The sequence below is a fragment of the Lacerta agilis genome, chromosome 12, assembly GCF_009819535.1.
Source record: "Lacerta agilis isolate rLacAgi1 chromosome 12, rLacAgi1.pri, whole genome shotgun sequence".
NCBI classification, from domain to species: domain Eukaryota; kingdom Metazoa; phylum Chordata; class Lepidosauria; order Squamata; family Lacertidae; genus Lacerta; species Lacerta agilis.
In genome coordinates this window covers 42,957,344-42,980,140 of record NC_046323.1, presented here as the reverse complement: position 1 = coordinate 42,980,140, position 22,797 = coordinate 42,957,344, and the positions used below count along the sequence as shown (strand labels likewise).

Genomic DNA, 22,797 nt, shown 5'->3' with positions numbered 1-22,797 from the left:
ATTTCTAGCATGCAACAACTTTCAAATCCAGCATTTATGCTGGATGTTCAGACATCTGGCAACAATTATTCTGTTCCATTTATGTATCTGGCATAAAGAACGGGCATTTCTCTTTTCATCATGATTCAGTTTATTGTGTCATTCTCCTTTTGCCATTTCGTGTTTTCTTAATTTTATTCATTTCCATTTAAGCCGCTGGCCATTTATTATGATTTTAAAATTTTGTCCATCAGCAGCCTTGGAGCTCCCAACTTCTCAGGACAGGAATAAGTGTCTTAAACAAAGGTGAGACATGTAGTGCGACAAACGCGTGTCTACAATGGTTAGAAAGGCAGCTCACTAAGCAGTATTGTGGCTGCTGAGGGCATGGCATATTCTGGGACACTTCAACTGATCACAGAAGTTCTTACCACCTGGTGGCCATGAGAGCCATCAAGTAATGCCAAGAAAGTAGGTAACACCAGGAAAGCAGTGCAGATTTCTAGCTCTCCTTTTCTCCACCCCACCTCCCCTCAACTTCTTTGTTCTCAGGAAGCCAAGTCATTTGGAATTTTCTTTCGATTTTTTTTTATTGCAGTAAATAACTCATCTATCATTTAATAGCTAAGGACAGAAGGTACTAATTAAACAGAGAATGCCTTAATGAATGTCAAATGCACTTACTGCTACAGCAGCCCCATTGACTTGTACCGATTTGCAAGCGGTAGTGAGTACAGAAGAAAGTCTTTCAATATTTGGGGTCTCTCTCTGCTGCTTGTCCATGACTTTGGAGTCACTGCAAAGTAGTACAAAGTAACATGTGAACATAACGAACAACTTTGCGTTCAGCACACTAAAGTCAACATGCAGAAGCCTCTATTCCTGTCTTTTGCTGTAGGGAATCAATGATCAGTCGCTCCTCCCACTTTGGATGCATGCAAATTATGCTTTTCCCCCTCTATGAGAGTCAGGCTTAAAATTAGTATTTGAGCATGCAAGATTAAAAGTAAATTCTAGACTACTGCTGTGGGTCACGCATGGGGTGTTATTGAACTGAATTTTTCAAGAGCTATTCACACAGTGTCACACCTAACCTTTTGATGATGGAAAATGCAAACTGTTGATTCAGAGCAGTATATTTAAAGCCATGTATAATTAAGTCCTTACTCAGGAGGCTGGGATGGGGAAGGAGACCTTTCAAACGTCCCGGGTAGAGGAGAAGAAACTGGCAACAAAGGCTCTCGAGGAACTCCTGATGGAATAGTGTTTGTACTAGTAGTCGCGCTGAGGTTCTGAAGAAAACGAAGTTCGGGTCATTTCAAATGCATTTCAACTCAAGCCAACATACACTCGAAGCCTTTATAGAAGCAGACTTGGAAAAAAGATTCCAACAGAGCCCAAGAAACACTTCAGTGTAGTATAGTATCGTATCAAAATATTTTTATTTCCAGAGTATCGATATATTTTCAAAAAAAAAAAAAGCAAGAGCATCAAGTGTGTGGGAATGATTCATGTTCTTATGTCGCTGCATTGTTTTGTATTTTCTGGATGCCCCACGATCATATTATAAAGCAGCTGTGTTCTATGTTATAAATCAAGAACTGCTAGGAGTGGTTTCTTTTTGTTTTCCAATGTATTCCTTATCAATAAAAAAATTGGTGTGGCATGAGCAAATTTTTATACTGAAAGTGTGGCCCAGAGAAAGAAGTTTGAGAATCACTGAGCTAGAGCAATAGCTCCAGAGAACTCAAAACAAGTTAAGGAATCGCTTGGTTTAGACGCAGAACGCTGCTTGTGCAAACAAGCGCCCTCTGAATCTGTTCTGGCCTTCCTCCAACCCTCCAATCCCAGCACAGATTTGGAGAGGGTGCAGGTGCATGCAGGGGGAAGAAGGGAGGAAAGTTCTGTTGCATAAGCATAAATGCTTGTGCTGGCAGAACAAGTTGGTTGGATGCCGGCCTTTATTTTGTACACTGATTTCATCCGTGCCACACCACACAACACTCTGCATGACCCCTAGCCCTCAGCAGTGGTTTTAAGGGATTAGTGAAAATGCTCTATTCAGCAAGCAGGACTCTGCACAGGGCTGCTTGCACTCAAGACTTTTATTCCAAGCAGGAGTATCAAATAAACTGCAGCGCTTGGTAGTGGCTAAAGCGGAGTAGACCAGCACAAGCCATCATGTATACTAAGAGAAATTCCATTCTCTGAGTGTGGATCCTTATGCAGGCAGAATGAACAAGAGGAAGCAGAGACAGAGGGAACTAACTCCAAGGTTTACAGTAGGCGGGGAGGAGGAAGGGTTTGGAGTTTAAAAATATATGGGGTGGTGGTGGTGGTTATAGAATAGAGCACGCTGTAAGAGGGCATGACTGGCTGGCACCAGAAAGAGGAAAATCCCACACTGCTACTTTTTGTGCCAGGTGTCATTTCTGCAACATGTGAAAAGGTCTCATGTTCATTTGATGCCATCTCACAGTAGAGGTCCAGGAGAACTTCTGACCAAACACTCTGGAGAGCTCCTTGTCAGTGATGATAGTACTGTACTTTAATTCTGGATGTTTATACTTTAATATCTGTGTAGTAGGCTTTTATGCTTCTAAACCATTTAGAAGTCTATTTGGGTATTAAAACTAAGGGCAAGATGGACTAGTCATCTTATTAAGTAGAAGGTGGCACCTTTACAGATGGTTGTTATAAGCTTTGCATCTGGGCAAGGACAACTATATCTTGAAACAGCACCCTTTTCCTTTCAGATTTTCTTTGATCATCAATAGGAGGGTGCTGCAGCAATAAAACTGCTGGCAGATTTGCAAAGCTAAGCTGAGTCCGGTGTGGTTTCAAATTGGATGGGGGACCACACGTTGAGATTCCTGCATTGCAGGGAGGTGGACTAGCTGACCCTCAGGGTCCCTTCCAACTCGACGCATCTATGATACTAAGGGTTCTGTGTCACTACCAAGTCAACCTGGCCACTGATACGAGCCTCTTTGGACCAGTTCCACAAGCAGATGTTGGTTTGTTTAAGAAATTTGTCTGTTACTCAGCTATATCAGTTTACTGAAATCCAATTTAAAAAGCCAGCCCCGCTTCAGATGAATTTGCAACCTAGCGTTAACTCTTTTCTGACAAATATTTCACAAGTGTCGCAGATTGATTCACAGCACAAGGCAGGCTTCCCAAAGGAGAAACAAGGCAATTGCTAGGGGGAGGGGGGTTGCCTTCATCTGCAGACCCCCTGCCCAGTTCACCTGCATACTCACTCTTTCTTTTGATGTTCCTCCTACTATCACATTTGATAGTCTGTTTTCAAACAAGTCCTCAGTCTTTAGATTCCCAGCAGCTCCAGGCAATGGAGGGAAACTGGACAGTCCCAATTCAAAACTTGGGGATGGAGGCTTTGGTGGTGGTGGAGACTGCGTTTGTCCTCTCTGCGAGAGAAAAAAAGTGCCGGGTTAGAAATGTTAGGCTTTATTGAAAGACTATTAACTTTTAAAAACATCTTAACATTAGTCATCTACTTGTTGTTTTTTAACCAAACTATAGCCACACTGCTATATGCATCTATGTCCTAATATTTGCCAAAGACTTTTTAAACAAAGTTTTGAAAAAGTAAATCATATAGATTATGATTTCAGGAGTTCCTTGTGAACCATCTGTATAGTTTCAAAAGCCATTTTAAGGGACTAAAATACATGAAGACATAGACCCAGGCCAGGATCCAGAACTACTCATGTTCAAGCACTTGTGAAATATGAGGCGTGTAAAGTGACACGTCAACTATGCATATGGAAACATGTTTCCACAGAGACCACAGTCGCTTGATCATGGCCCCAGTTGGTTTGCTACAGGCAAATTGAAAATGATGGCAGACTTAACAGGAGAACCTGCAAGTCTCATACTTCATTTAAAAGGCTGTTTCTACCATTGCACATGTGGAGAACATTTTAAAGCTGGTCATCAACCAGATGCAGTCATTGGGCGAGGAACTACACAGAAAGGGGGGGCACATCTCAATGCACAAAACACCCCTCATGGTGTATAAGATGCCACCTCATAGAGGAGGAAAATGGCTTGGAATTGGGGTGAAAAAGAATTGGGAGGGGAAAAGGAAACAAGAGGAAACAAGGGTTGGGGGAAATGGGGATCAAGGAGGATTTGCATGACCTTAACGTCACAAAGAAACAGATCTAAGATCCATTTTGTTAAGGGGATTTTCTCCTTCCAATGAAAGCAGACTATTCTCTGGCTGGGAGGAGAAATAGTGGACGGGTGGGTGAGGACCATTTTAGCAAAGTCTGCTTTTCAGTAACCCTGATGAAAAAAATGACTCTGCTTCAACCTTGGTATTCACCTCATGATCCTCAGGAGCTACTGACTGCATTTTATTCTTTAGTAATTATATCATGTCAATCATTTCATGTATTACTATGTCATTCATGATATTTGCAGCCATAACAAACTCACCGTGAACTTGTCTTCTCTCTTCTTTCGATAGCCATACGAGTTTTTCCTGGAAGCAGAAAAATCAATGTAATAAGAAACTTACTTTTGCTCTATGCATCGCTGGTAAGAAGCCTACTACATGACCTTGGGTCCAGACACTTATCTCTTGGCCTATCAAACTCACAGAGTTGCTGAGAGGATACAATCTTTTGGGAGGGAGGTGGAATAATGTTGTATGTCACCTTAATTCCTTGGCTGCATCAATGTAACTCCCTCCACGTCAGATTATTTAATTAACCCTGCCTATTCATAAAAGCACGGGACCCAGGTGACGCCGTGGGTTAAACCACAGAGTCTAGGGCTTGCTGATCAGAAGGTCGGCGGTTTGAATCCCCATGACGGGGTGAGCTCCTGGTGCTCGGTCCCAGCTCCTGCCCACCTAGCAGTTCGAAAGCACATCAAAGTGCAAGTAGATAAATAGGGACCGCTCCAGCGGGAAGGTAGACAGCGTTTCCGTGCGCTGCTCTGGTTCGCCAGAAGCGGCTTAGTCATGCTGGCCACATGACCCAGAAGCTGTCTGTGGACAAACGCTGGCTCCCTCAGCCTATAGAGCGAGATGAGCGCCGCAACCCCAGAGTCAGACACGACTGGACCTGATGATGGTCAGGAGTCCCTTTACCTTTACCTATTCATAAAAGCAAGGGGTTGCTAAATAGGTAAAGGTAATGCAAGCAATTAGTTTTCCCAGCATGTTTTCTAACTGGCAGGTCCTGGTTTTGGAACGGAATTCCAGTACTTGTGGTGTGCTGCAAGCTTGAGTCTTCATAACCTTCACCTGAATATTATTTATTTATATAATTCCTAAAATTTCTACACCACTTGATTGTAAAAAAAAAAACCAACAAGCTCAAAGCGGTTTACAAACAGATAAAACAAGAAAGTTGAGAAAAATTCACAGCCATTACTTTGAAACATGCAAAGTTAAACATACTAAAACAGATTAAAGTTACCTCAACTTTCTAAGCATCTGGTTGGCTTGTTTAAACAAGAATGTTTCTAGCAGGCGCCAAAAGAGTACAGTGAAGGCACCTGCTTGATCTCAAGTGGCAGGGAGTTCCAAAGTACAGGTGCTGCCATTATTCTCTGGCTAGAGCTTTAAAGCATAGGAAACTGATAGAAGTCATTCACCTATGCAGCCTTCTTGTTCTTCAAAGAATACAATCAAATCCTGACACACATTAAATAACCTGCATTTCAACTATTAAGCTGCAAAGATTGCATTACCGCTTAATTTTCCAATTTTTGTCAATGAAAAATATGTTGATAAATAATACATTCTGGGATAATGGCAACTAGCTTTTTTCGGTTTGCTTTTATCTGAAAGCCGCCTGGGGAGCCTCATCAGGGAAAAAGGCGGGAATATAAACAAACTAACAAAATTCCCCACCACTATTTTTTTCATGTCTTTCTGTGCTTTTGTCTCAAATGATTAAGGACTGATATCACAGCCAAGTACATGGTGTTCTTGCTCCTGTTTTTTGTAAAAAATAAAAATTAAAGATTTCCTTGTGTTACAAAACAAACATATAAACAAGGAAAAGTACAAATGTCTCCATTTTTTATTCATACAGTAGTGTCTTTTTCACAGTTCGTTTACATTTGGTATGAGACACTATTGTCGTAGACATCATGCAGTTCCAGGGCAAGAGAGGGGGGGCAGAGAGAGAGGGGGAGAGATGGGGGCAATGTGCTTTCGTTCTCTTGCATAGTATTGGTGCTCCTTGTTCAAGGCAAGCTACATTGTCCTACTATGCATGGCATGGCTGAGTACCTGTATAAATATCTACAGCACTAGGAATTTGGGGTTTCTTGCAAGTTTACAGGGGACTTAAATCCTTTGTAAACAATTGTCTCACAATTCCCTTATGTTTTCTAAGTAACAAATAACGTCAATGTGCATAAGGCTGATTAGTAATAGATCTTCATAAAGGACAAAAAAGATTGAAGTGCTGAGTTCTGTTCAGGGTTCCAGCCACTCCATTCAATTCCATTTCTCTCTGCAGTTTTGGTATTACAAATGGTAGCGACAAATGACTGCATTCATAGAATAAGGGTTTGCAGTGGCAAATAAGAACTAGCATAGTAACACCAGGCACAAGGGGTAGACTGTAAGACAGTAGCTTGAAAACAGATACCTACAAAGTCTTATGAAATCTGTCAATCTGCTCTCAGCACTCAGATGTCGGGATAGGGCGAGAATGACAAAAATTCAATTGTGTGTGCATGTGTACGTGTAATACCTCATAGATTAGTTGCAGTAAAATAAAAAAGGTGTCCAGAGCACTACTATTGGAAACAAACAAGAGGAAAACTTGAAAACCACTGCATATCAATGCTAATGAAGTGCAAGATCCAATCAGCATTTACATTGCAATGATGGCTATTGTATGTTAGGCACACACAGAAAGCCATGCCTATTCAGACCATTCAAGCAGCACAGAAATAAATTTCTGGCAAGGAATTGGGCTTCCTTAAAAAAAAAAAATCTTACAACCCCCCCTTTCCAGTTTCACCCCTCTGGCAGAGAAAGCTCTGTTGAATGCTTAGAAACCAAAAGGAATGTTTGGCAGATTATTAATATGTCTTTTGTGCCCTCCAGTTCTTCCTTGGCTGATCTTCCTTACTGAGTTTAAAATTCTTGTCCCTAGCCCGTGCAATATCAACTGACCCCCACCAAATAAAGTATTTGTGTTCCTGAAAAGACCAGATGCAGCCAGCTTGTGCTCTTCATTCTGAACACAATTTCTCCCTGCCGAATCACAGAGCACCGAGCAACAAAGGTTCTAGGATCGCAGGGCAAGGTGTGAAGGCCAATGAGGTCACCACCTTGGTACAACTAAGCAGGTCTCAGCCTAGCCAGTACCTGCATGGGAGCTGCATTAACAGTGTCTTGGACTCCGTAACCGAAGGCAGGCAGGATAAGTAAGTAAGCTAAATTGCAACTTCCAAATTCTAATTAGCTATATAACCATTAAAGCAACAGAAATATGTTATCAGATTGAATATGGTTTGCCATATTCTGATATGGACACTAGTTTAACGCCAAAACACTTTCCCAATCAGATGTTTCTTTTTTAGTTCAGTACTTCTTCACTTCGACTTGTCACCATGTTAATGCCTCTTTCTACAAGCAATTATTTCCCTCTCTTGGACTCATTGCCCTAGAAGCATTCCAAACTGTTGCAGTCCTCTTTATGTAGCCATCAGAAATCTTCCCACTCACTTCAGTCTGCCAATTCTTTGTGTCAATACAGATTCTAATCTTTTTGTTAGTAAGCATCTTCGCAGTTCTTGCATGCACGTTTTCTTAGAGGCACCTCATCTGTGGAATTTCTTTCCCAGCCTCTCATTTCTACAAAACCCCTTTTAAAAAAAATTGCTTTTAAAAGTTATTTTCTCTCTCCCCCCCCCCCCAATTCACTGTCTCTCCTCACCTGGGGTTTCATCTTCCACTTTTCATTACTCCCACACGGTGGAAACACATGATTTAATTGAGCTCCGAGCAGCACTTAGTCAACAAAGTGCTTAATAAATGTTCCAATACTCACCTTCCTCTACCTAAGCTTGGGGATGAGTCTAAAGCAGCAGGCTCTACTCGCCCACTGCCCACTTCACGCTTGGTATAACTTGTCGTACTTTGCATCCGTGTCCTGTTTTGCCCTGGTTGCCTTGTTTGTGGGCTCCTGACACCGTTGATTAAGCGGTCAGCAGAAAAATTGAATATTGTAGGGCTCTCTAAAAGTCCTGGCCCTCTGTCCGCACTGGGTATTGTATGCCGTAGATGTGATTTGCTGGGATTTCTGGGGGAGGAACAAAAGACATAATTTAAACCATTGTGCAAAATCTGTAGACAACTTCCAGAACCACACTGAAGAACTTTCTAAAGGCTATTCCTTTTATAGCACAAGGCAAATGTTTACTGAATACATAAATTGTTCAGGCTGTGGCGGGAATCCACCCAACACTCATGGGAAAATGTAGTGTGGTCTTTTAGAGCAATCAAAGGAAACTATTACATAACATGACAAAGGTCTGTAATTTTAACAGGACAGGTTGTAACAATTGTCTTCTCAAAATCTATCTTCTACAAAGAAGATACATTTACTTCTACAAAGTCTACAGTATTTATATGGAAAGGCCTGGTGCTTCTGTAGATGCAACGGCTTCCATCATGAGAATGTGTGCTCCGCCCACCTTAACCATGACGGAGATCTTGGCATCAATCTTAACTGTGGTTAACTTTCTGTCTGGTTAGCCTGAACCAGTGGATAAGGTGGGAGGGTGGAATTTGCTCTGGGGAAGAGGTATGTGATTCTGTGGTCCGCTCCTATCTTTTAACCACAGTTAAGAGAGAGTGGTCATTCTAGACGTACCTGCCCTTGGGGATATTAAATACCTTGCAGCTCCAACACTGACTCTGTTCTCCTCCCAGCCACCATCCCCTCTCCTCCCACTGCTTCACTTTCATCTAGTTCAGTTCTTCTGGCTCTAGAAGCCAACAATGTCTCTTTTAGAAGAAGCCTGCCTCATCACACTGAGATCTGTGACCACAGCAATTCATGAAGACACAATGCCTGCAATCCTTGTAAAATTATTATTTCTCCTAGCAGCACAGATTTCCATTTGGGGAGGTCACGTAGGCCACTTCCCTTAATCAACTTCAAATTGCTAGTATAACATTAACATAACCCAGGGTTGTAATTAAGGTCTGGGGGTTTTTAAAATAAAAAAAACCAATTACAGTGGTACCTCGGGTTACAAACACTTCGGGTTACAGACTCTGCTAACCCAGAAGTAGTACCTCAGGTTAAGAACTATACCTCAGGATGAGAACTGGTGGCGCGGCAGGCCCCATTAGCTGAAGTGGTACCTCAGGTTAAGAACGGTTTCAGGTTAAGAACGGACCTCTGGAACGAATTAAGTTCGTAACCAGAGGTACCATTGTAATAGTTCTTTATACCATTATAAAGTGAGGACAGGCCATAGTATTCAAGAGAAGTGAACATCCCAAAGTGATGCATACTCCTGGCAAATGCCATTCCAACAATTCCCATGACAGAGATAACTTAACAGCACAAAAGATGAAACTTGCCTGCTTCTGGGAGTATACTGCCTGAGTGAAGTCAGTGGAGAAGTAGTAGGCTTGAAAGTAGGAGATGTGAAACCATTGATAAATCCAGTATTTGGAAACGGTGTTACCTATGGAATAGAAGTACTGCAAGTTACACAGCTGTAGATTTAATAGACTCTCAGAGTTCTTGAAATGACCTCACAGGACTGATTTTTACATTAAGATCAGCACCTGCTGGCTCAGGTGCATAGCCCAGCTAGACCAGGATCCAGTCCTCACAGTTGCCAACCAGTTAAGTTTGTTAATTTATTTAGTATGCTGTTCTTCCTGAGAAGATCACAGGGTGGTTTGCAACATAAAAATACAAAATGGGAACACAAAATACTAAATAAATCAAAAGCAAACCAATAATCACCCTGCCAAACACACATTTAAATGGCCTGGTTACAGAGTGATGTTTTTTGCCTGGCACCTAAAGATATGTAATAAAGGCACCAGGTGAGCCTCCCTGAGGAGAACATCCTACAGATGGGGAGCCACCGCAGAAAAGGCCCGCTCTTGTGTTGTCATCCTCTGGAACTCTTGTGGAGGGGGTGCACAAAAAGGGCCTCAGATGATGATTGCAAGGTCTGGGTTTGCGGTCCTTGACATATTGTGGCCCTGGGCTGTTTAAGGCTTTATAGGTCAAAACCAGCACTTTGAATTGGGCCTGGAAAATAATTGGCAGCTGTTGCGGTCGGGCCAGGATTGGTGTAATATGTTCAAAATGTCTTGCCCTGGTAGGCAACCTGGCCACAGAATTCTGCACCAGCTTCAGAGGCAGCCCCATGTACAATGTGTTGCAGTAATCTAACCTAGAGTTTATCAGAAGCATTTGGAGACCTGAAAGCATGATCTGAGTGCACCCCACCTCCAACTTGTGATTCCTAGTAACTGGCATTCAAAAAGACATACTGCCTCTAACTGTGAAGATGGAACATTTTTATTTTATGTTTTTGGCTTTTATCTCTGACCCAAGTGTTATGCTTATGCTATGGCTTCTCGAAAAACATAGGTATTCTGGACAGTTTTCATGAATTCCAAGGAAACTATCTGAAGTACTCATCAGAAGTAAGGTTATGATCAGAAACAGCCCAGTCCTGTGTCTCAACCTATTTTCTCTTCCAAATTACCCATCTTCCTTTTGCATGGGGAATATTCAACATGTGCCTGGGGCCACTGGATTGCAAAAAGGAAGGAGAATGAAGCAAACTTCCTTGTAAGACCTATGTATTCTGGGTGTACAGTCAACTGCTGTGGGGCAGGATGTCTCAAATCAATTGCTCTTTTACATTAAAACAAAACACACAAAAAACATTTTGTATCTGCAGAAAGTTAGCATGTAAGAGAGAGACTGAGGTCAAAACCTCTTATGCACTGCATGTAGTTTGGAAGTCTGAAATTCAAGGAGGATTCTGACATGCAATTTTACTTAATATGTAGCTTGATCGTAACACCTGGTCTTAAGGTTATGAGGATAAATAATCAAGTCCTTAGTTCCTATAATCAACTTCTATTTACACTGAAGGGGATTTAACAGAATTGAAAAAAAATTCAAGAGGCCTTCTTTTTCATTGGCCTTCTTTTTCATTGGCCTTAGCTACTCTGACTTGCTGCTACAAAATTATCTAAAAATGAGGAACACGAAGTAATGCTAATATATGGGTTGAGAAGTAAGAGTATATTAAAACAGGATCAGGAAGTACACCAGTTATTACGGAGCTATAAACTGAATCTAGTATGCCCCGGTTATATTCAAGACTAAGCAACAGCATGAACATTTAAAAAGCAACAAACGAATGATTCTGAAGTGCTTACCAGTGATGGATCAAGATAGCTATGTGTTGTTGACCACGTCTGTGGGGCAATTAAGCTGTACAGTGGAAACTGCTGTTGGGGGCTGTATACTGGAGGTATGTAAAATGATGTTGTATAACGCTGCTGTGTGTAGATGTTCATGTCCAGAGGTCTGTATCCATTCTTTGGCAAAAATGTATTTATAGCTATAGCCTTTGCTTTTATTCTTGCCTAGAAGACAGAAGAGCATGCTCTTAGAAGAATCAGCCTAAGAGAAAGACGACCACTCTCAGAAGTATTTCAGTGAACGCTAAAAACAAAACATATTTACCTTAATTGGTTTTCCTTGGAAGGTTTTCACTTCTTCTCTAAGGTATCTATAAGCCTTTAAGAGTGAAAAATAAGTTTGTTTGAAAGGCAGCAGACATAGTAAGTTCACAAGAAAAAGTACCGGTATATCAGATATTAACACAAACAATATCATTCTTCCCTATTTAATAATACTTGGGTCCAATTCAGGTTTATACTGGATTATAGACAGGTCCTCAGCATATGGTCAGAGGCATTATCAGTTTTCATTTTAACCCTGTTTGGCAATGATCATACGTGGTACTAAAATCACAGTAAAGATGGCAGCAGGAAGCTACTTACTCCATTTCAAAAATTCCACTCTAGGTCTAAACCAGCTTTTGAGAGCAGCCCAGACAAGAAAGGCACAATTAAGACTTATTGTAATCAACAGCAGTTGGCTGAATCACTGCTTTTAGTAGGATTTAAAATTTCCAAGAAGTACATGTATTCTAGACTTAATTATGGAAACCATGACTAGACAACAATGAAGCCTGCAATGAATTTCTCTGAATTATGAAGGCTGCTGTTCTGTGCAACTACATGATGGCTTCCTGCCATTTCTTACATGAACACTGTATTATGGACCAATTTTGTTTGTGGAGCTCTATTCACAGCACCTCAGTCAAGAGTAACCATAATCAATCTCCGAAACGGATAATTGACACAAAGTACCGTATTTTTTGCTCCATAAGACGCACTTTTTCCCTCCTAAAAAGTAAGGGGAAATACCTGTGCGTCTTATGGAGCGAATGGTGGTCCCTGGAGCTGAATTGCCCAGGGGCCAAAAGCAAATTGTGCTTTTTATTTTACAAAGAGAAAAGGGAGTGTTGAAAGGACCCGCTCAGCAGCTGATCAGCAAGAGATCGGGAGAGAGATAAGAGTCCCCGGCTCCCTTTCAGCCCCGCCCTCCTTTGTTGAATGTGCTGCAGAGGGAGGTTGTTTGTTTCCCCAGGACATGTGACTGGCTGATTAGATTATCTGTCTGAAAACAGTAGAAATGGCTCCCTTTCCTTAGGATCTTTCAGAAATGTGAGTTAAACCCCATAAAAATGGGGCTTTTCCTCTTTGCTTTTCCCCTTTTGCAAAAGGAGCTTTGCTTTTCCCCCTTTGCAAAAAAAGCTGCAAAACCTTTAGCTGATCCTCAAAAAAAAAAAAAAAACCCCTAGGCCTTTTCCCTTTGCAAAAAAGCTGCAAAACTTTTAGCTGATTCTCAAAAAAGGCCTTTTGCCTTTGCAAAAACAGCAGCAAAACCTTTAGCTGATCCTCCAAAAAAAAAACCCCCCCAAACCCCAGGGCTTTTCCCTTTGCAAAAAAAGCTGCAAAACTTTTAGCTGATCCTCAAAAACAAAACAAAAAACAAAACAAAACAGGGCTTTTAGAGGAGGAAAACCAGAAAAAATTTTTTTTCTTGTTTCCTCCTCTAAAAATGAGGTGCGCCCTATGGTCCGGAGCGTCCTATGGAGCGAAAAATACGGTATATATGCACCACAAAAAGTGAGAGCTTACCTGCTGTGCATCTGCTTCAGACTCAAATGTAATAAACCAGTTGTCATTATAGGCAAACTCACAGTTGATGAACCTAGGCAAGTTATCTCCCTTGAAGAGCGCTTCAACCTCCTAAGGAAAGATTGGTTGGAAAGAGGGTTCACTGACAAGTACAACAGAAGGTTCATTTAGGACCAAGCAATGTAAAGGCCTCATGAGAACTGTTGGCAAAAAGTACGGTACCTAGGCACAAAAATATCACTGACTATCCTTAATTTCCACAAGAAAGGGCTATGGAGTAGGGTACTGATGCTGTCCCATCATTCCAGGGACCTGATTTCTTCTTTTCAACTATGTAAAGGCTGCCACCTAAAGGTTTGATGTTGGTGCCTAAACAATTCCAGGGTGGCACCTGACTAAGTCACACCTATGACTAATTTAAAGTCCATTGATTTCAATTGGGTCTATTCCAGTACAGTTCAGATACTACCCACTGAACTGTAAATACAAAGACAGACTGTGTTCACCTTCAATTAACAGATTAACAGCAGATACACCCTTGATTGATGTTCCTAAGTCAAACTTTATGACTCATGAAATTGTGTTTTCCTGTTAATATCACTCTGCATATTAAAGACCAAAATTGCTTTTTTGATTTCTTAAAACACCCCTTTCTCTTCAAATAGCATTTATTCAACCTCCTTGATCTCTTCTACTGTCAGTGAGCTAGTTAGAACACCTCACTCAAAATGTTGTCCATTGCTCTACATTTATTGATTTGGAATCTGTCTTCCAGGAGCAGCCTTAACTTTATGGTGGAAGCATGTAGAGAGGCACTTGCTGTCTGAAAGCTCCAGAAACTTCTTTCTGACAAGGTATAAATGGCATCTCAGTGGCAATTCAATATTTTCTTTTAAACAGGTATTTAGTTATTGGTTGAGTGTGGGATTGTTTTCCTTGTATGCTTCATAAAGTTGTGAGTGATACCATGAATGCACAATTATATGGAAGAAAATCTTACTTGGCCACAAGTGATCGCCGAGAGAGAGACAATCACAATTAAAGCTGTAGCCACTTAGCACTATGGCAAAGGTATAGGGGTGGGTGGGATTTTTTAAAAGCATGTTGTGAATTGTTTGACTGCTGTATACGGAACTTACTTCAATTGGAGTAGATTCAGGTACTTCACGTAAAATCACAATGCAGCGATTCTGGTTTGGCCTGACTTTTTCACCCTTCTCGTCCACTTGGACTAAAGGCAATGCTAGGGGAAGACAAACACAACACAGTTACTTAGAATTCAACCAGTTAAGCAGGGATTTGTTTTACATACACTGCAGTTTTGTAGGACTAGAGTAAGATCTGTTACCTTATTCATCTCCAGTTTGTAAACACATGTGTACAAACGTGGCACATGCCAGTTAAGTCTCCCAGGCAAACATCTTACTTCGGGAAAGATCTTTCAGCCCCTAATTGAAATAAACCACTTTGGCTCCTGGAGTGTTCACCACACCTCTTAGTGAAGCCTTTCAGAGGGGGAAACCCACTCCTACCAGTCTCATTCTGTTAGAAAGTCCATCTTGTAAGGCTCTTTTTTCAATTTGAAATGAAAGAGTGTACATTCCAATACTACTCTTTGGTACTACACTAAGCAAATGATCAGAAGTGACAATCAAGCATTTCACTTATCAGATTCCAAACTGCCCCACACCAATGGTAATTGCTTTCAAATACATATACACAGACTCTAGCCATGATGCAAAACAATTGCATTTGACAGGTTTAATTAGTAAACTGCTAAATAAAAATTGCAAATGGTGTGCTGGAGCAGAAACCTGTTAGGTACCTTTGAAACCAACCTTGGAGAACTTCCACTTAGAAAAGGCTGTAGTGGCTGAAGCTAAACAAGCTACATACTGAATATACATTTAACTGCAACAATGCAGAAAGCCTCAGCTGTATCATTAGGATACCCAACTTGAGCAGTTTGACAGAGGGGCATTCTCCAATAAATCTATTGTATAAAACAGAAGATTAAATGGCAGGTGCCCCCCCCCCCCTGCCAGCATGAATTTACTGCTATGACAGGTTTATTGTCATTTAAGTACATTCAAAGGTAAGACAGCTCTCACCCACTGGCTTCACCCCTCCCCCAATGCTAAGCACCTCATAGAACAAAAATTCACCATTTATCTTCAAGTAAAAAATAGGTGCTTTGTCAATTACTTACATCGCAGCACTTCAACAATCAAATCCATATCAGTACTCAGCTTCTTGACGTGATCAAGGTTTGCTACTGTCATTATTGGCACATACTGATCACTGTCCATCTGAGATATAAGGTACATGTCACTGGCAAGATTCTCTCTGTTGAAGGAAAGCAGAGTCTTCACTATAAAACTCCTTTCTTTATCTTTACACAAGCGAAAAAGTTGCATTTGACTTTTTTATCGGTCAACATCCATGTATTAAGGTAAAGGTAAAGGGACCCCTGACCGTTAGGTCCAGTTGCGCACGACTCTGGGGTTGCGGAGCTCATCTTGCTTTACTGGCCGACGGAGCTGGCGTACAGCTTCTGGGTCATGTGGCCAGCATGACTAGGCCGCTTCTGGCGAACCAGAGCAGCGCACGGAAACGCCATTTACCTTCCCGCCGGAGTGGTACCTATTTATCTACTTGCAGTTTGATGTGCTTTCAAACTGCTAGGTTGGCAGGAGCTGGGACAGAGCAACGGGAGCTCACCCCGTCGCGGGGATTCAAACCACCAACCTTCTGATCAGCAAGCCCTAGGCTCTGTGGTTAGACGACAGCACCACCTGCGTCCCATGTATTAAGATACTGTCATGTATTTACTTAAAATTCCCTTTGCTACTAGTGTGAAGCAAACAGCTACCTATGAAACTACCCTAGACTTGTTGCCTGGGTTGAGGGGGGGGCAGGGATTTTCAACATAAGGTGCACCAAACTGGATGCAGCCTACCTGCCAGGTACTTTTAAAACTATGTTTTACAGCGTTAGGGAAACAGAACAGCAAAGAGATTCATCAAGTCCATGGATAGGCAAACTAAGGCCCGGGGGCTGGATCTGGCCCAATCGCCTTCTAAATCTGGCCTGTGGACGGTCCAGGAATCAGTGTGTTTTTACATTAGTAGAATGTGTCCTTTTATTTAAAATGTATCTCTGGGTTATTTGTGCAGCATAGGAATTGTTCACACACACACACCCCCCCGCAATATAGTCCGGCCCCCCACAAGGTCTGAGGGACAGTGCACCGGCCCCCTGCTGAAAAAGTTTGCTGACCCCTGATCAAGTCCATAATAGGCCACTTTATGTTGGATTGGATGACCCTTGGGGTCCCTTCCAACTCCACAATTATATGAATCTATATAGCTGGTGGGCTGAGTTTAGCTCCATAGGTCATACACAGTCAAGGTTTGTTCAAAACATCGTAGAGCTGGAAGGGTCTCTGAGGATCATCTAGTCCAGGCATGGCCAAACTTAGCACTCCAGCTGTTTTGGGACTACAACTCCCATCATCCCTAGCTAACAGGAGCAGTGGTCAGGGATGATGGGAATTGTAGTCCCCAAATATCTGGAGGGCCAAGTTTGGCCATGCCTGAGCTAGCCCAACGCCCTGCAGTACAGAAATATGCAGCTGTCCCTTATTGGGATCAAACCTACAACCTTGGTGTTATCAGCACCACATTCTAACCAGTTGTGCTATCCAGCTGTCATATCCAGATGTTGAGAGGTATATTTTATCTCCCATCAAATTAAGTATGGGGTCACAGAGGCTCATGCATGGACTGTATTTGAAGTTTTAGTCTTGAAAATAGTTCAGTTATGATTTCCAACGGCCAAGCAGCTCCATACATTAAACAATCAACATACAGGAGGCATCAGTGCATGCATAAATAAATAAATAATTTTTTCTACAGTTGACAAGCCACAATTGACTTAAGTCTATTCTTGTGGGAATACACTTCGTGGGTTCCTTTGAACCCATGGTTATTTGTTTGGGGTTTATGTTATTTATGCACTATTTTATGTATTCCGTTCTAAAGTGAAAGTAAAAGTAAGACTCAGTGGACATTTTGCCACTGAGATCACTCCGCCTAAAAGTTAGTTCCAGAGGTTTTTTGAAGTTATCAATGATCGTTTATTCTGCTTCCCGCCTTTTTTGGGGGCAGCAACAGTGTTACTATTGGTTAATATATTGGTTATGATGTCACACTTGGTTATCAATAAAAGGCTGCGGCTCCCCGCTTAGGCATCTCAGTTGATCTCAGTTAATCTCAGTTCGGTTATGTTATTTTGGAGTTTAGTTTAGTTTAAGGGATTTTTGGGGAGCGGGCTGGATGGGTTGGATGGGTTGAAAGCGCGTGTAGGACTTAGCTAGGTTTTAGTTTGCGGAAGATCTATCGGTAAAGGTTTAGGTAATTTTAGTTTAGCATAGGCTTAGATCGCGGAATATTTGGCGCGTATAGATTTAGTTAGCCTTAGCATTGCGGAAGATTTGGCGGTGCAGGGTCTGATAGCTTAGGAAAAACTTAGAATAGTGATAGGCGAAGTGTAAAAGCCTATGCGGGTCAGCCAAAGCCATTCAAAGAAACGTGTCTGTCTTTATTTCATCTTTATTTAAAATTTTTCGGGGTTTATTTAGCCATTATGCTTGGTGGTAACTTTAGCCTTTAATGCTTGGGTATGTAACTTTAGAGTAACTCAGGAGGTCGCAAGTCTTTGTAGATAGTTCACGAGGCATTTTCACCTGGACTACTCACGCACCTTCAGATTTAGCCTGGCGAACAGCGGTCCGGTGGGAGTTTATGCTCCGGAATTATCGGCCGCTCCGTTCGCAGGCCGGCCGGCGCCCGTGCAAGGACGCACGTGGAACGCTGGCCGCATATCCCCGGCAACTGGAACCCTGTGCGTAGGTGGCTTAAACTTACGCGCGGGAAACTCCAGCAAAGAATCCCCGCATATTCTCAATAGTTACTGTTTTCTAAAGCACTGAAAACAAACCTGGCTGCAGACAGAATGAGTTTGTGGCAGCTTTTTTTTTTTTTTTTTAAAAAACAACTTATCTTGACAGGCTTCAGTGTGTAAATTAGCAAAGCAAGAAGAAAAAAATTACAAATTTAACTGAGAAAAAAATAATAATTCCATACGGATTTACTCTGTAGTATTTTTGTTCCTTCCCATGCTTCTCAAGGTCCGAGCCCCCTTCACATATGGATAATGAACTTCTATTAAATCCAGATGTCACAACATTTTTTCCTGCGTTAACGCTTAGCTGTGAAAATGGGTAGTGACTTATTCCGTAGTAATGATTACTTAAGCCAGGTGTGGAGAACATGTGGCCCCTCCAGATAGCGCTGAACTGCACTTCCACCCCCCCGCCGCCCATTGGCCATGCTCACTAGAGCTGATCGGAGTTGTAGGTCAGCAGCATCTGAAAGGGCAAGGGTTCCCCACACGTGACTTAACCTAGCATCCTAAAAGGCAAATATCTGTAAACTGCTCTGGAAGCCTTTTTCTTTTCTGTTACGAAGATGGGGATAAAAATGTGGGATAACCAACATGCTTAAGTCTAATTAATGCATGAAGGGTTTGATGCCTTAAGAGTAAGCTGGCCTGGGAAGCTTAGCTATGTCGCTCCCCTCCAACCTGGGAGGAAGGTAATCAAGCCTTATCGCTGTACCTCACAGTCTACCTGAGAAGCTCAATTTGTGAGATCTGAGCTGCTTGCTCCAAGCGCAGACCGCATCACTATAACAGGTCTCTTTTAAATTCCTACACCAATAATTTAGGAACTTCCACCACTGTAACTAAGCCAGGCTTTACTGCCTGTGCAATCTTTACTGAATGCTGCATGGAAAAGCACATGAACCTGTCCTTTATGAGTATATAAATCAACCTTTTTAAACTTATCAAATGTGTGGTCTCTCTCTATGCTGCATATTTTGCTTTGCTTTGCTGCATATTTAGCAAGAGTATTTTTCCCAAACCTGGATATTGGCATCTAAGAATTCTACTTTGTATATATCTCTATTTTGCTTGCTATGCTTTAAATAAATAAATACAGCATGAGTGGTCACTACAGTTTCTACCCATGGGCCGTGAGGCTGCTGAATGGAAGACAGCAAAATTGCAGCTGATGTTTGGGGTTGGAGGTTGTACGACAGCACACAGAGTGTAACAAGAACTGAGAGATTGTGAGGGAGAGGGGGGCTTGTTTAATCTCACTGTAAACATGTGGTACAGTGACAATAAAGTATTTCTATTCTATTCTATTCCTATACTGGATACATGTTATGCTTACCTAGATAAACAGAACTCCAGTGTTTTTTTCAGTACTTCTCGCAGGTCTTCTTGACCTTCTGACTGCAGCTGTTCTTTACCTCCTAAAAATGGAAGACATGAGTTTGACAAAAGTCAGAAAAAAACCCAAGCCTTCATAAGAAGTAGCTTCCTTCAAGCGTCAAAGGTCACCTTATTCGCAATGGCAATAGAGGTTAAATAAAGTACCCTTCATATCAACTCATGAAACAAAGAGTATCTTGCACCTGATCCTAAATATACAGACTCAGCAGAACCTTTGGTGGAGATTAGACACATATGGGTTGCTTGCATCCACAGTCCACCCACCCCAACTCATTAGGAAAGGTTGGCTCCACTGAAAAGCCAAGCAACAATCATTTTATATAACCATCAATACATAAACAACTGACATATTAGTTAGGATTCCTTTCCAGTTGCAATAGCTTTTAAGAAATAAGGGTGATGTAAAATATGTAAATATTTGAACAGGAATTGGTTTTTATATATCTGGAAGCTATCAAGAAGGCCTCTAGTCCTTTCCCTCCTGCTGTTATGTACACCCTTTACACACTCAATGCAGACAAGTATCTCAAACGTCAACGTTTAAACTTGAAATATATTACTGCAGAGAAAGCAGTCTGAAATATGTACCCAGCACTATGATATAATATGAAAAAATATTCACTTGTTAGCTTCAAAGTACGAAGACCAACATGAAACTCTTATGTAAGAAAGTTGCATTATTCATTGTAATTTTAACAGCAAGTGTATGAGCCAGCATTGTGTTTGGTACTACAATGGAAATTCTTGCCATCAAATGTTGCAGCAGACACAAGAGCTAAATTCTTTTTGCTACATTCTATTAAGTAAAAACTTAGATTATCAGTTAAAAAAAAGCAGTACAGAGCTCCAAACTGATTAAGATGGATAAGAGAATTATATAATGTTTTGAAAAGTTCCTTTTCTGGACTCAGAAGCAATGATACAAGAATTATAGTGTTAGGCTGCACTGAACAACATCCAATGATATCTGCCTGTTTGCACAATAGAAAAATGCTTGTGCAATGCAACTTCCCTAGACGAGATATTAGGTTTCCCCAATAACATTAGTTTAAAACAGAAAGCACCCCAGGCAGGTGGTATCTATTCTTGAGTCAATATACTGTATAAAAATGGTAGAGCTGTGCATTGTTTGCAATCCTATGTTCACACCCTGCAAACACAGTATTTGACATTAGCTGCAGGAGTCTGCAGAGCAAGTTTCTGGCCCTGAGATTGTGGAGGATTGATACCATGTAGGCAACAGTCAGCATGTCATGTGTGGGTTGCACAGTGAGCAGATTTAATGCCCTGCATAGTTTGTCTTTCTCTGTAACCAGAAAAAGCAGAATTATTGAATTCTGCAAATAAAATGTGCATAATGTGAATCATTCAGCTTTTCTTGCCTTTGCCAAGGAACACAATCTTCATTTAAAAAAATTAAAATAAACATGGCCGATGGTCAGGGATGGTGGGAACTAGAGAGCACCACTTTGGCTACTCCTGAATTATGCACTGTAGGCACTTTTCATTATACAACTTAAGACTTCCAAGATAACATGTCAACACTACAACCACTGATCCTCTAAAATACTCGGTTCATCTAGTAAATATATTCACTACCCAAGACAGTGAAGGTTCAAAGTTCCTAGCATTGTCTGGGCTGTTGAGACTTCAAAGTTTAGATTGCTTTTTAATGACGGAGGCGAGTTTGAACGTTTGAAATATTGTACATATGATCAATCTAATATTTCTTTAAATGTACTGTAGTCACAAGCCCGGGGGCAAACAGTGGTTTGTCCTAAATGAAGCAGACTGAGCCCCACCTATAAATACATGCAAACGTGCTGGTAAAATTGTTACATTAATAGGCACTACTTATTTCAGACTATGCATTAAGGATTCGTACGAGCAACTATTGTTATTGTTTAGTCATTTCTGTAGCAATGCCTATAATTCAGTGTTGCTCAGGTAAAATTCTTCAGTAGCTTGTAATTTATAAGTTCCTGTCAAGTACATATTTAGGATAAACACTGGGGGTCATTTAGTAAGTTGGAAAGCCATTAAACAAACATACAAGGAAGCCTTCTTTCTTACCTGTCTGAGTGTTTTCGTGTATAGATTCATACTCTGAATGATCTAGAGCCAAAGGGTTCATATCTGTCTGGTCTGGCAGTGGAGCTGTCAGTGATGGTTCTTGCAGTTCTGTTAACGATTCATTCTGGTGCTTTTTGTCACCATCACCATTGGCCTCCAACCCTGCAGAAAAAGCTGCAAGAGTCACAAACCAATAAATTCTTTATCTGCTTTAAATTAGAAAGAAAAGGCTCAGAGGACCAGCACACTCAGCTAGAATCATACCTTCTTTGCAGGAATCTGGTGGATGATCTGCTATTTCTTCCCAGGTTTTGCTCACGCCACCATCATTAGCCCCGCTTGCTTCCACATGTAACATATGATTCCCCCATACTTTTGCATTAGGATTTAGTTCAGAAACCTTGGCCGACTCCTAGGAAATAACAATTGGATTACGCTCTGTTAACTAAATGCCTGTAATTTTACGTGGTTCCTTATTATAAATGCAACCCACAAATGGTTAAAAGATATACAGCAGTGGAATAAGAGTTCTTGCAGTTAAGAGACCGTTCGGTGCTTATGTAAACTCAACCTACATTACTTGTCAAGGCAAATTCATCCATATTTATCATTTGTATAGCTCTTTGGAATATTCAAGTTACATCAACTGTCTTAGATTCCAAGTTGTTCTCCTGCACTTGTACTCTTGTAAGGAGGTATTTCCGACAAGTCTCTCCTCCATTGGCAGTCCCCTCCCCCAAAAAAATAATAATCTTACACCTTTCCCAAAGGACCCAACTCAATTGGGATGGGACCACAGGAAGCTGCAGGACGTAGCAGGAGTCAGGAAAGCTCTACTCGATTTATGAAAGTTACCACCCAGGCTTTATTTATATTTATGATCGGATTTATACTCCACTTTCCCCACCAAATGGAGACATCTAACTGGTTTTCAACAGTGGCTGCATTCACATGGTTACACTAAATCACATTTTAGTGTTACCAATATGAGCCTGTGCAAATCTGACATTCATGCGCTACCTCCCTCCATGGTTTAGCATTACAAGGAGGAGCCTGTGTGACCCTTGGGTCTGCACACTCTCCCATGCCTGGGTGTAGCTATGGGGAGACTG

The 22,797-nt window shown here is 41.4% G+C and overlaps 1 protein-coding gene across 1 annotated transcript in view; it reads right to left on the bottom strand.

The window, feature by feature from the left end:
- LARP4B (La ribonucleoprotein 4B) overlaps nt 1-22,797 on the bottom strand; it is a 58,904-nt gene that overhangs the window by 4,306 nt on the left and 31,801 nt on the right. The window contains exons 3-16 of the mRNA XM_033164908.1: nt 21,950-22,097; nt 21,686-21,847; nt 19,551-19,632; nt 15,459-15,595; nt 14,389-14,492; nt 13,250-13,360; nt 11,724-11,777; nt 11,414-11,623; nt 9,578-9,684; nt 8,034-8,285; nt 4,447-4,492; nt 3,243-3,410; nt 1,147-1,271; nt 664-775 (exon numbers count right to left, since the gene is read on the bottom strand). Coding sequence (XP_033020799.1) covers nt 664-775; nt 1,147-1,271; nt 3,243-3,410; nt 4,447-4,492; nt 8,034-8,285; nt 9,578-9,684; nt 11,414-11,623; nt 11,724-11,777; nt 13,250-13,360; nt 14,389-14,492; nt 15,459-15,595; nt 19,551-19,632; nt 21,686-21,847; nt 21,950-22,097 — 1,818 coding nt within the window. The remainder of the gene's footprint in view (nt 1-663; nt 776-1,146; nt 1,272-3,242; nt 3,411-4,446; nt 4,493-8,033; nt 8,286-9,577; nt 9,685-11,413; nt 11,624-11,723; nt 11,778-13,249; nt 13,361-14,388; nt 14,493-15,458; nt 15,596-19,550; nt 19,633-21,685; nt 21,848-21,949; nt 22,098-22,797) is intronic.